General features: G+C 38.1%; 1 protein-coding gene and 1 long non-coding RNA gene across 4 annotated transcripts in view; one reads left to right on the top strand and one right to left on the bottom strand.

Annotated features, from left to right (window-relative positions):
- Positions 1–13,771, top strand: part of LOC146003333 (uncharacterized) — a 399,672-nt gene that overhangs the window by 331,739 nt on the left and 54,162 nt on the right. The gene's annotated exons all lie outside the window — the stretch shown is intronic.
- Positions 1–13,771, bottom strand: part of LOC146003326 (serine protease 1-like) — a 46,217-nt gene that overhangs the window by 20,637 nt on the left and 11,809 nt on the right. For all 3 annotated transcript variants that reach the window (XM_083141605.1, XM_083141604.1, XM_083141603.1), the window contains exons 2-4: positions 10,734–10,836; positions 3,512–3,704; positions 2,232–2,422 (exon numbers count right to left, since the gene is read on the bottom strand). In XM_083141605.1, coding sequence (XP_082997731.1) covers positions 2,232–2,422; positions 3,512–3,704; positions 10,734–10,836 — 487 coding nt within the window. The remainder of the gene's footprint in view (positions 1–2,231; positions 2,423–3,511; positions 3,705–10,733; positions 10,837–13,771) is intronic.

Raw genomic sequence — 13,771 nt, forward strand, 5'->3', positions numbered from 1 at the left:
TGTTTATTTCTCTTCAAAGCAAGAACGAGCTTTTTCTGTAAAAGCCTGTAACAATGAATGAAGCTTGCGACTGTAATTTCCTGTAAATATTTGTATTTGTTTTCTTTTGTTTTGTTTTCTTTTGTGGAGAAGCATGACTGTAACAATGCTTATAGATTAGTAACTTTTTCTCATGTTCGGCGATGGTTGTCAAAGTGCCGACAACTTTTCCTTTTGTAATTGTTTTCTGTGATTGTAGAACCGCTTGTATTTACGAATCGTATATGTTTCTAATGTAAGTTAAAACTGTAGAATATTTTGATTGTCAAAAGAAAAACACGAATTACGTATTGCAAGCTAAAGATTAAGCTCTGTGCACACATTCAAATTCTTTTGGAAGCTTATTTTGTAACAATGCTTTGAATGATGTTTTTTGTGTACAAGAATGGAATAGTACACTAACTTTGGTTTCTTATCTCCATAATCTGTTTATTGTGAATACGTTGCAAAACATTTGTGCTAAGATACTTCGTTGTTAGTACGTTTTCTGGCACAGACAAGTTTTATATTTGTTTGATATATATATATATATATATATATAAATACTTTTCTTCGATTTTCTCATTCAAGATTTTTTTTTATTTGGAAGAGGGGGATATTGTAATGACCCCGAGTTTGCCATTACTTCGTGGTTTTATATTATTATTATTAGTAGTATTATATAGTTAATAATTCATATATATATATTCATAAACATGGCCGCCTTTATAATCAATACACATATCTACAAGTATGAATAGCGGCAAATTTAAGCAATTTACATAGTTTCAACATTAATCGTTTCATTTGCTTTTAAATGTTCTAAGGAGTGTTATAAGTTTCATTTTGATCAGTGAATTGAAGCCGAAGTTAATAATTTCTGAGTTAAATTCCTTATATCTATTTGTTGTTTCATGTTTCTGTCAAACGCCGTTCGTTTCTCTTATATTTTGAAAGCCATTGTTGATTTATTTAAACTCTTGTGGTGTGAGAAGATCACGTGCTTTTCATTGCATTGTTGCCACCACTGTGCCAGATTACTGTACATGTCTAATATATTACTGTTGGCTTTTATCGAACTTCCTAGTATTAAAAGGTTATTGTGTCTGGTAACACTGTGTAACTGAGGAGGTGTTTTCGCCTTCCAGGAAAACGGTTAGCTGTCGCGCGGAGAGATTTGAAGTAGCCAGAGGTGCTTCGTGTTACGGGAAAGATAGGATTACGCATCTCGTGCTGTACCGTTCAAAAGTATTTGAATTGTAATTTTTAGTCTGACATGATATACGTGCGTGTCTAAAATAAACGTAAAGTTGAACATATTGCGGTTTTTCTTTATTTCGAAAGTTATTTCGTACTTGTGGATACCTGCATCAGGAGGACAACCTCGTGGGTTGTCATTGGACTTCACCTATGGATCCAAGGGGAAGGAACGCAGTATCTCAACCCGATTCCTGGGATTATCCAGCATGCTCTCCTGAGCTTATAAGGTAAGTGTACTTGTGAAGTGCACCGCTACGAGGGACGTAGCACCATCCTTGGATGTATGTACATTACTTAATTTGATCTGTATTGTTACTTCTGATACCTGTTGGTGTAATACATAACATATTTTGTTCATAATACATAACATAATTTTATCATAATATATATTTGTAGTTCTTGAATTGATGTTAATTTCATTTAGGCGTTTACGTAGGTACCTTTGGCTCACGGTGGGATAAGGGAGCAGCTCGGGATGTGGGACAGGGGTTGGGCAGGGTATATATTTCGGTACCGGTACTGGTATTTATGCAGATCGATAGCATTGTCATGTAATCTTTGCTTCTTGTACTGTGTAATTTCAAAAACGAATTATTTTTAGTTTCATTCTTCGTTACATCCCATGTCCTGCAGTGCTGTAAATAGCATAGCATTTACATTACATAATGAAATTTTCAACTATTATTTCTCGAAATCGGAGGCTGATACAGGAATTTCAGTTACACCACTGTAATCAGCGTGACAAGTTCTATCGGAAACAGTTACATTCATTTCGGAAAGAGAAAAAAGTTGTAAATTTGTTACACAGTGTTATTTATAAAAGATTTCAGTTGAAAAAATGGAGGTGGTGGGCCCCACCCCCCTCGGGTATGCTAGGGTTAACATTTAACTTTGGTAACCTGGTATCGTGTTTGTTATGGGACTCATCATTACCGAGAAAGACAGGAACTCACCATACGAAAGGCAGACGGGCGTCAGAGGAACGGGCTGATCCATTTGTATCAAAGCGATGTCGTTGTTGTAGGTGTCCGGGTCCCAGTCTGGGTGAGTAAATGTTTTCTTCACTTTTCTGAGGATAGGGTTCTCCATTCGGGCAAAGTCCTGAACGTTTAGCACAATTTCCAAGTGATCCTCGAAAAATGTTCTGAAAGGAGACGTAGCTGCAACTGTAGACAAGCTATAATTCAACGAACAGTTCTTATCCTGATAATTTACATAATCTGAATATAGTTCCTTAGAACCAAAACAAGGTATATTAGATTGAAACTTCAGCAAACTTTTTCTAAAACTAGAAAGTTCATCATCAATGTGATGAATGCACAAATTGATTTATTTCCAACAGAGTGTGCATTACGGAAGTTAGGTGAATAATTAATTTGCAAATACTTTGCAACTAAAGAATTTAAAGTTTTTCACTACAACTTTTCATGTGAAAGATGCTTTGGAATTTCGTTGTTACAGATACTGTGAACAGAGCATCAATAGACATATCAACTTTCTACATTAGTGTATTTATAATACCTTTGGTTACTTGAAAACTATTTTTAAATCATTATAATTGATGAGACTTTCGTAATTATCACTTACTCTTTTCCTTTAAAAATAAGTCTAAAAACAAGGTGCGTCTTATACGCCGATAGTCGGTTTTTCAGTATTTTCATTTCTGGAAACTTCTTGTTTTCTGAGTTAGACGATTTCTTTCTTGGGGTGTGTGACGATGTGAAAATGAATTCTTTCCTAGTTGGATTAGGTACGTTTTTTGTTGAAAGTAGACCTACTTTATATTTGAAATACTGGAAATTAATTACAAATTCAGTAAGAAAGCTTTTCCCCCAAAAACGTGTACGAAAAAGGGGGTGCATCTTATGCGCCGGCAAATACGGTATTTAAAATTGTTAGTTATTTTTAATATAAATAGATTTTGAAGTGAGCAAATTACTAAATTATTTTAGAGGGTGAAGTTTTGCCATTTGATGTTTTGTTTTCCGTAGAAAAGTTTATATTTAATTACCTAGAATATATTTCATTAGTAATATTTTTAAATTTTTCTTTGGCTTAGAATATTGTATTTGTATTTTGGTTGTTTGGCGTCACTTTAACGCCACTTTTGACTAATTGCGACGATGAGGATAAGTGATGATTAGATGAAATTGATGAACAGGCACTCACAAAGAGCCGAACCTTCAGTGCCGGCCACACACTCGACCCCCGAGCTCCACACGAAAGCACTTACTCGCCCTTTTCGATTGTCCCCTCCTTGCAGTGGGCGGCAGTGATGAGGAACGTGTCGGCGACGACGGACGCTCCACACATGGGATACACTTTGTTGTCCATCTTCAGCCTCAGCAGGGCTATCCACGGGTACGTGAAGGTTGGCTTGTGGCCGCCTACTATTCGGTCGTCAGGGTTTTTCGCTATCCCGCAAGCTGAAAAGCACGTAAGATAAATATAGGATAGAACCAGGGACGTATCTAGAAATATATTTGGAGGGGGGTTCGATCCAAGTGTGTCAAAGCAAAAATAATAATAATAATAATGATGTTTAATTAAAATAATTATATCAAATTAATTAAAATAGTATAATTTAAAATATTCAAATTAGTTAATATTACATTTGTATTACATGAATAGCTAAAAAGATATAACAGCATGTATTCATCACCTAGCTTTCGTATAGTTAAGATCGGCAACATTTGTGAAAAAACAACAAAAAAACTGACTAAGCAAGGAAATTAATGTCAAATAGATAAAGGATTGAATATTTATTGAATATCAAAAAAAGATATTAGAGCCAGTTGACGAAATGGAAAGTTCATGGTAATATTTTAAGCCTATTATTATAAATAATAATAAATCTTGCATAAATCTTCCTTGGAACTATCAATCAAAGTCGTATGACCCCAATATAATCATTGCCTTCCAATGAGTTGTGCGGAAATAAAGAACCCTCGATTAAATAAGTATATTTTCATTATTTATTTTTTAAATTTTATTATTTCATTATTTAATTTTAGTACTTTCGGGGGGGGGGATCCGGACCTCCCGGACCTCCCTAAATACGTCCTTGGAATTTTTACCGACACTTTTGCCGCATTTTTGATCTTTCACGGACTCCCAAAAATGCCTTGAGACACTTATACTGGAACTTATACAAAATTCGAAGTATTAAAAAAATTGCACCAGTTTTGTGAAAAAGAAAACGAACATACAGATAATTTTTTATTCTGAGGTAATTATCCAATATTTTAAAGCAAAAATCTTGGTAAATTGATAAATATAATTAGAGTAGAATACTTAACACACTAATATTAATCAATATTTTGAACAACTTTTAATAATTACAGTTTCCAAGCAACGATATCGCTGGGAGTCGGTGAGAGTATCGAAATCGGTATCGGTTCAAAGTGTTATCGGCTCAGCCCTAGGTAAGTATTATATCAAATGGAGGTTGTTGGTCGAAAGTTAGAGGAAGTGTGCTTCTTTTTAGAATATGTGCTAATTCACGTCATATTGTAGGAGAAGTAAAAGCTAAATCATAGGTAAAGTGCAATCGACACATTTATGATATCCACAGCAGCTTTTGTTCTCGTTCTATATTCGTGAAAGGAATAGCGCATAATTTTGTTACTTTCAATTCCAAAATAAACTAAAATATTAAAACACTCACATGCGAGATAAACTACTACCATGTGAATTTCGTGTTCATCACGTCTTTACACAAATATCTAGGGGTGTGCGGAATCCCGAAAAGTCGGTACCGGGATCGGGAAAAAAATTCCTGTCGCTATCCCGACTTCGGGAAATGACTTCCAGACTTTTCGGGATCCCTAGCAGTCGGGAAATACCGAATGGTCATTTTAAGAAGTTGTTAATTATCGACGTTTTCTGCATTGCAAGTGTCTAAAACTTATTGGAAATTGTTAATTTTTATTCCAGAAATGCAAAAACAATCACTTAAGTTGAAAATGACGTATAGGATTCGAGATTTTCAGAGCTTCGGGAAATTTCGAGCATTTCCTGTCCCGAAAATTTCCCAACTTTGTCGGGAAATGGCGAATTTTTCCCGTCCCGAATGTCGGAATTAAAAAATTTTCCTGTCCCGAGCAAAAAAATTGTCCCGCACACCCCTACAAATATCAGATGGTTGTGATTCTATAACAAACAAACGCACCCAACGGCAAAAGAAATGGTATGCGAATTGTCCATCTGTCCATCACCATTTTCCTCCAGTCTGTTTTCCGCATCGTGACGATTATAATTCGAAAGAAAAATGTCAATAAGCAGAGGGCAACATTTGTTTCGCATGAACGGAATACCATTCGTAAAACAAAGACAGGATGTAGAGGACAAAGTAATGACAATAGCGATGGACAAATTGCCCGCTATTATCTTTGTCGTTGACTGTACGTGAGAAAAATTAATTGCAATTCATTTTCATAAAAACTCGATTTTGTGAGTTGAATTTCAAGTTTGAAAAATTATAAGAACTAAAAATGTAGACAATTTTATTGTGAAAAGTTTTTATTATAAAATACTTTTGATAGCATTGCTAGTTTTCGGCCATTTTGCAAGATGGCCCCCCACCTAGTGGTTGCATGACCTTGCGTACTCTGATGATCCACTAGGCTATACCAGCGGTAGCATAGCTACTGGTAGGGTCTCCCATGCTGGGCAGGCTAGTGGTAAAGAGTCAGACTAAGAAGCAACCTACTGGCTAACGGCTCCAATGGCGGAAGAAGATGGATGGCCATCTCAACGGCGAAGGAGACGGAAGAACCAGGAATCAGGAGGAGTAACACCTCTTTTTTAAAAAAACCTTGGGCCAGCTGGCACCGGCTGGTAGTACCTTGTAAGGGCCCCTTGCCAGGGTTACGGTGAAGACCTCAACGGCAACTATGGCGGAGAAGGAGACCTTCGGAACGGCATAGCTGGCGGAAGAGGTACTCATTCTCATTGAGTATAAATATGAGAAAAAGCCACTGTCTTGTGGAGAGGAGGGATCCTAAAAGACTAGGGGAAAATACGCCGACAGAAAATTAGCCTGCTTGGAGGCTCAGGTGGCAGCCCCATCACCAAGATCGGCTGCTGTGGGCCAATAACCCGCACACTTTAAATCACACTATTAAAGAAACATCAACAAGAGGAAGCCGAACTGATTATAAGACGACGACATTTGGCCTGAAAAGGACAACGAGAATTGGAATATGGAATGTAAGAACCCTGCGGGAGAGTGGAAAACTACGGCAGGCAGTGGCCGGCATGAAGAGCTATTGTCTGATCATTCTAGGAATAAGTGAAGTCAGATGGTCAGAGTTTGGAGGGGTAAATACCCATGAAGGAGTTACATTCATATATTACGAAAGACCTGTGGGTGAAGGTGTGAGCCGTGATGTTGTGGGTATATTGATGGACAAGGAAGCAAAAAGGAGCCTTATTCAATGGTATCCAGTGTCTGCGAGGATAATTGTGGTACATTTCAAAACCAATATCAGAAACATCGGTATGATACAGTGTTATGCACCCACAGAAGTAGCAGAGCCTGAAGATAAACAAGAGTTTTATAGGCAGCTCAATGAAACAATAAAGAAGCAAAAAAGGAAGGATATCATAATAATTGGAGGAGATTTAAACGCAAAGCTTGGGCAGGACAACGAAGGCCTTGAGCATGTCATGGGTAAACATGGTTTAGGAGAGCGAAATGAGAATGGACAACTTTTTGTGGACTTCTGTGTTAGCCATGAATTAGTTATTGGTGGTAGTTAATATTGGGCTACGTTTAAATTTGGGGGTTGAACTTGTAGTTGGACCGCTGACATCTAAATTAAAACTTGTAGTCCCTCGTGTTATATCTAATAACTGGTCTAATATTTCATCGAGTTCATCAGCAAGGTAAAAGCTCGACATCTATCATGGCATATGTAATAAAAAAATTCCCATCCGGTTAAAAACCTTTAAGCCCTATGTATTTTCAAAATGAAATATGGTAAGGACATACTAAAAAAACTAAACAAGTGAGCAAAATTTTGGGGTGGGTTTAAATTTAAAACTGATTAACAATTTTCCATCTCATTTCCAAAAAAAAAAAAAATGGATGAAAGTCCTAAACATCTCATTCACAAATCAAAACGGAGATAAAGGGAAAGTTACAAAGCTAACAATTAACTGTAACTCTTTTCATTTCCGAAAAAAAAATGAAAAGGCCTCAAGCACTCCACCACGTATCATTCTAAAGAATGATGAGATCTGAACCAGTCATTGTGCAATTAATTTCTGGGTGATGTACGTTACTCATCATTCATCCTCTGATGAGAGCACTCGTCATTGGCATGACGAGTTAACGCTTGGCAATACGAAAGGTACAAATAAGATTAAGGAACTAAACTGCAGAAAAGACAATGGTCACTCGTTGGGTTTTGTGAACCTTTGAACCTGAATCATGGCTGGGTGTTAGGATAGTTACCTGTCTATCTGATGAATTAGGATGAATAGAATATACGAAGTCCTCTGCTGCTTCTCAATTTGTTGACCAGAGCGTCATCTCACTTCTGCCCTACTGCTCTCCTAACCTCTTCTCCCATCTCAACTCCAATCCAAAGTCAGTCACCTCCCAGCTTGTCTCACCTCTATATCCCTAGGCCATCGAGCTCTTCCTCCATGCCGAATCGTGTTTTTAATTGCCACTATGCAAACCGCCGACTCAATAGGCAGAAGAAACTACCTGTATCCTGAATAGCTCAGGAGGTTTGCATAGCACAACACTGTGCATTGTTTACATGCCTCAGAGGCTGAGACAACTGAGAAAAACAAGTGAATGCCCTGGTCAACGTGAAGCATTCAGAGAGACTTTATAAAATAAACATATAATCTTAGGGATTGATACGATATTTCCTCACAAGAAATGCCATAAGATAACGTGGGTATCACCAGACCATAGAACAGAAAACCAGAAACCAGATAGACCACGTGGCAATTGGACGGAGGTGGCGACGTTCGATACAGGATATAAGAAACAAGAGAGGTGCAGACATTGGGAGTGATCATCATTTGGTAGTGGCTAACTTTAAAATGAAAATTCAAGCTCAGAAGAAGAGAATGGAACAGACAAGGAAGCGGTATGATATTAGTAAGTTGAAGGATAAGAATCTCCAGGAAACCTTCAGAATTGAACTGAGAAATCGGTTCCAAGTATTGACCGATGAAAGTGAGCAGAATGAAACAATTGAAAGAGAATGGACAAAAATTCGATCTGCCTTCGCAGAAGTAAGTGAAAAGGTTCTGGGTTTTATGGATAGGAGGAAAAAGGATTGGATGTCTCTGCAGACCTGGGAAAAAATTAATGAGCGAGAAGTAATTAAGGAGGCAATGAACTCAAGCAGGACAAGGGCAAGGAAGGCAGAATTGTAAACAAAGTATACAGAGAAGGATCGAGAAGTAAAGAGTAGTGTTCGTAGGGATCAAAGAAACTGGGTAGACAATCTGTCTCAGCAGGCGGAGAAAGCAGCAAAAAAGAGGAATCTTAAAGAACTATACAACATCACAAAAGTTCTGTCAAGGAAACAGATGCAGGGAAATCGACCAGTGAGAAGTAAGGATGGTACCCTCCTTACGAATACTGAGGACCAACTGAAACGTTGGAAGGAGCACTTCTCTGCAATCCTTAATCGCTCTGTGGATGCTCAGATAGACCAGGGGGAAGAGGAAGATGATAATGATGGTGATGTTGGTCCCAGTGTAAGAATTAGTACGGATGTTCCAACAGTAGGAGAGATTAAACAGGCTCTGAAAGAGGTACGTAATTGTAAAGCAACTGGTGTCGACAACATACCACCGGAAGTAATGAAAAGTGACATAAACACCACAGCAAATATGTTGCAGCGCTTATTTGAAAAGATATGGATAGAGGGAGTGATGCCTAAGGACTGGAGGAGTGGCCTGTTGGTGAAGCTACCGAAAAAAGGGGATACATCAAAGTGTGACAACTGGAGAGGTATAGCACTTCTCTCCATTCCGAGTAAGATCTTCACTAGAGTTATTCTAAACAGAATTAAGGAGCACGTTAACTTGAGACTCAGAAGAGAACAGGCAGGGTCTCGACCAAATCGCTCTTGTATTGATCAAATTAACACCTTGCGGATAATTTTGGAGCAATGTATAGAATGGCCATCTCGTCTGTATACAGTTTTCGTTGACTTCGAGAAAGCATTTGACTCGGTCAACAGAAATGCAATGTGGAAGGAAGTGAAACGATATGGAGTGCCCACAAAAGTTCTTGATCTTATCCGAGAAACTTATCGCGATTATACCGTACATGTAGAGTTATACATGAAGGCCGTGTATCTGAACCAATAGATGTGCAGTCTGGAGTGAGGCAAGGTTGTATATTTTCACCTACAGTTCCTGATTGTGATCGATGCAGTGATGCGAAATGTAATAGGAGGGAAAAGACGTGGTATCAAATGGGGATTGAATAACAGACTAGAAGACCGTGATTTTGCAGACGATTTGTGCTTCTTATCTGAAGCACATGGTGATATGCAAACAAAACTAGCAGATCTGATAGAAAGTGCAAGAAAAGCAGGACTTGTGATTAACTCCAAGAAGACCAAGGCACTGAGGATTAACTCCATAAAAACAGACCCTTTTAATATTGGTGAAAAGATTATTGAAAATGTGGATAGCTTTACTTACCTGGGTAGTGTAGTGGCAAAAGACGGAGGGGCTGCACAGGATGCTTCTCAACGAATCCAAAAAGCAAATGGTACCTTTCTGAGGCTCTATCCAGTATGGAAAAACAAGAAGATATCTATGAAGACAAAACTTCGTATTTTTCGAAGTAATGTTAAGTCTGTACTGTTATATGGGTCTGAGACATGGAAAGTAACAAAAACGATTACCTATAAATTACAGACCTTCATCAATCGCTGCCTGAGAAAATTTTTGAATATCTCTTGGCCAGAAAGCAAGAACTTTGGAGAAAATCTGGAGAAACCGAGGTATCCATACAAATAAAGCGGCGAAAATGGAATTGGATAGGGCATACGTTGAGGAAGGAAAATGAAGCTGTCGAGACTGGAACCCGCAGGGAAGAAGGAAACGAGGGAGGCCTAGACAAACGTGGCGAAGATCTGTTCACGCTGAAGCCTTGGAGGAAGGAAAGAGCTGGAATGCAGTGAAGAGAATTGCTGTCAGTAGGACCAGGTGGAGATTCTTTGTTGATGCCCTATGTTCCACAGGGAACAACAGGAATTAAGTCAAGATGTTGCACAACTTTATCTTTCGGAGACTTTTAATATGTTGGTTGGTGACCACATGCCACCACGTCTCTTGCTTATAAGAGTTAGGAAAATAATTTTCATGAAATCACTACACTAATGTGCCAATAATTACTTTAGTACGTAATCTTGTAAGTAATTTTAAGAATGCATTCAAGTAAAGTGCTTAACCGAAATACTTACAGCAGGAGTTTCGTTTTCCATTATTATAACGATAATTGTCAATACTATTATTTAGCTTGTTCATGCTGTTGGCGTTCTTCGTATTCATGGTGTTCGCAGTTTGCTGAAAGAAATGTATAAAAACATAAGAGAACATCCACACGTTGAAGCAAAAATGAGTGCATTTTCTTGTGAAGAACTACGATCACATTATTGTTTTGTTAAATGATAGACCGCTACGATCCTTCCAGGCTCGGCACTCGATCAGTTCGCATGTTATTGCAAAAACTTACAATTTCTACCGGTACTCACCAAATGGCGCTGATGTCCCACTTTTCTGCTTCTACCAAGACGCTAAAGCAGGTGAACTTTTTGATTGAGAGGCTTGTCACCGGTGATGTGCGTCTACGCGTAAAAAACGATTCTACATTCTATGTGTAGACAACGTAGACTCTGTAAACTATGCAATCTACGCCGATGACGTAATAAACGTAGAAAACATCTCGTTCTTCCTGCTAGAAGCGGCAATTAGCATCGGCAGGTGAAAATAGAAAGAGTGGAGTATTCCACTGTCCAGAAATACGTGTTTTAAGGAGTATTTTAAGTATTTATTTACGTTCAACCAATGGAGCTGTTCATTTCCAAACTTTTCCGGTGGCGGCGTCACCCCTGTTGTGTCCCAAATAATTTCGTTCGTCATTTGGTTGCCCTAAGCTTTATATTGGAGCGCGATGGGATGGCTATTCAAACGCCATTCACAACGAAGGTAAGAATTCTCGTGTAAATCGATAATAAAAATGGGTTTAGCAAACAAATCTTTAAGATTGTATATCAAATCATAAGTTTCCGAAAATTAAATTCCCCTGAAACTAAGAATTAATACATGAAAGCACAACGGCAGGGTAACCCAAACGGGCAAAATATAGTATGTTTCCGACTTTTACACTACGCTTTGTTTTTTTCTGGTTGCGCGTATGTGTAATTCAACGGAGGATGTTGGAATCGTTGAAAGCAGAGAAACTCCCAAAATTATAATATATATAATATATATTAAGTGCGCAAGGGCATGATATTTATTATTACACTATGACACTATGCCCTATTCGATAACTTAATACTAACGTATGTTTTAATTGTATTAACCAAGCAGACATTTCCCCTCGTATTTTCGTCCTTTTTTTTTCTTTTTGGAAACAACAATTTAAAAATTGCAATTCCTGTAAATAAGAAAGCCCTAGATGTTGCGAGACATGAAACAGAACATAAAATATTTTTGTAAAAATTATTATTCTCTATAAATGTGTCATACTTACTAGTCATGCGGAAAAGTATGATATCACGTGAAAAGAAGTAGTCAGTTATTAAAAACAACTATAAAAACTATACGGTCGCGCGGAATAATTATGTATAATTTTTTACCGAATTCACAAGGAAAAAGCCCTTAAATTGTGAAAATTACAAGTGACGTAAATAAGTGCTGTGCAAATTTTAAGTTTTTTTTAGTTGCGATATCTTTTCTGTTGTTCACGATCGTCATTTCCAAAATCTTATTTTTACAGAACTTGTTATTCAACTATCATCTTCAGACACAATTTCTGAGGTTAAGATGACATTTAACTTGCAATTTAATGTAATAGCAGCACCTTCAGCATCAAATTCCCCATGTATTTGAATGGGAGAACAATTGCCCATCAAAAGCGTGGGGGCACAGGGGTGCCACCTACAATAGTTTGCTTTGACCAGGCCCATTCACTAGGTAATAATTAAATTGCACAATAAACTTGTCGCGACACCCCCATCCCCAATGCGATGTCCGTAGAGTGACAAGATTTATTTTACTTCTATTTTCCACCATCCCCTTTGTAAAAATTTGTCAGTTTTCACCTATGATTGTAATTTGTCTTTCTTCCGGTTGCCCCTTTTCCCCTCCTTAGTGAAAATTCGATAACTATCATTTAATCGGATGGTCTTAAGTTGGTTATAGACTCAGATTATCGACATGTTTGAAGAAAAAAATACTTTCTCTTTTAAAGAGCACTGAGATTTCGTTCTTCCCTGTTGTTTACATAGACAACACATGTAGACGTAAACTTATAGTGTACGGTACATTACTGCTTGTGACTTATAGTATTCAAGTCTTTCAAACACTTCTGTTCTCGAAGCAATGCATCTCAACACAATTGGAATGAAGATTGATTGATTGATTTAGTTTATTTTACTTTGCGTTTTGTGCGTCTTGGCTAATTTGCGAAGATGGGGATGAGTGATGAAAATGATTAAGTTGATGAATGGACATTCACAAACAACCAAGCCCGAGCGGGATTCGAACCCGGGAACCTTGGCGTCGTAGTGCGATGTGCTAACCACTCGGCCACAGTGTCCGGCAATTGAAATGAAGAATCTACAGATAAGTTCACTTATGTCTTCAGAATGATCATTATTCCTAGCGGACCATGGTTAAGGCTCCTTCATACATTTGACGAAAGTCGAATCTGAGGAAGAAGAAGAAAAAAGGAGGGTCATGTGGGTTGGTTTTTGCGTGGCTTACTCTGCAACGTATCTCGGACGTAACCGAGTACGTCACGAGATTGGCAGTCTTCACAGTTTGCTTGGGTCTCAGCTTCTACTTCCTCGTAGAGCTCCGACACAGTAAATAGTCCCTAACGAACCTACACAAGTTATGTTAAAGAAACAGCGAAATGATTTTAAAAAAGTATAAAAGATTACCTACACATGGAAACAGATTTTCATATGAGATCGTTGAATGTAGGCATTCGCTGTTTATTGTTCACGGCTGACGGGAGAGCAGTTGGGGTGGGGTGGGGGTACCTGAGGGGAAACAAACACAATCGCTTGCAAGGGTAGAAGGACGAGAATTTGTTTGTTGTGAAGCGGTTGACAATCTGGCGCGCAGGCGAGCGAAGAAAGCAAACGTGAATTATCGTTCTTTTAACACGTAACGAATTTTTCATGGATAGTAAATCCGTAATTTGATGACAAAAGATTCTCAAACATTCATGAAATGGAATAGTAAACACAGCCGCGCTTTCATGTCTTGA

This window comes from Lepisma saccharinum, chromosome 20 (assembly GCF_977018435.1).
Source record: "Lepisma saccharinum chromosome 20, izLepSacc3.1, whole genome shotgun sequence".
In the NCBI taxonomy this organism is placed as follows: Eukaryota; Metazoa; Arthropoda; class Insecta; order Zygentoma; family Lepismatidae; genus Lepisma; species Lepisma saccharinum.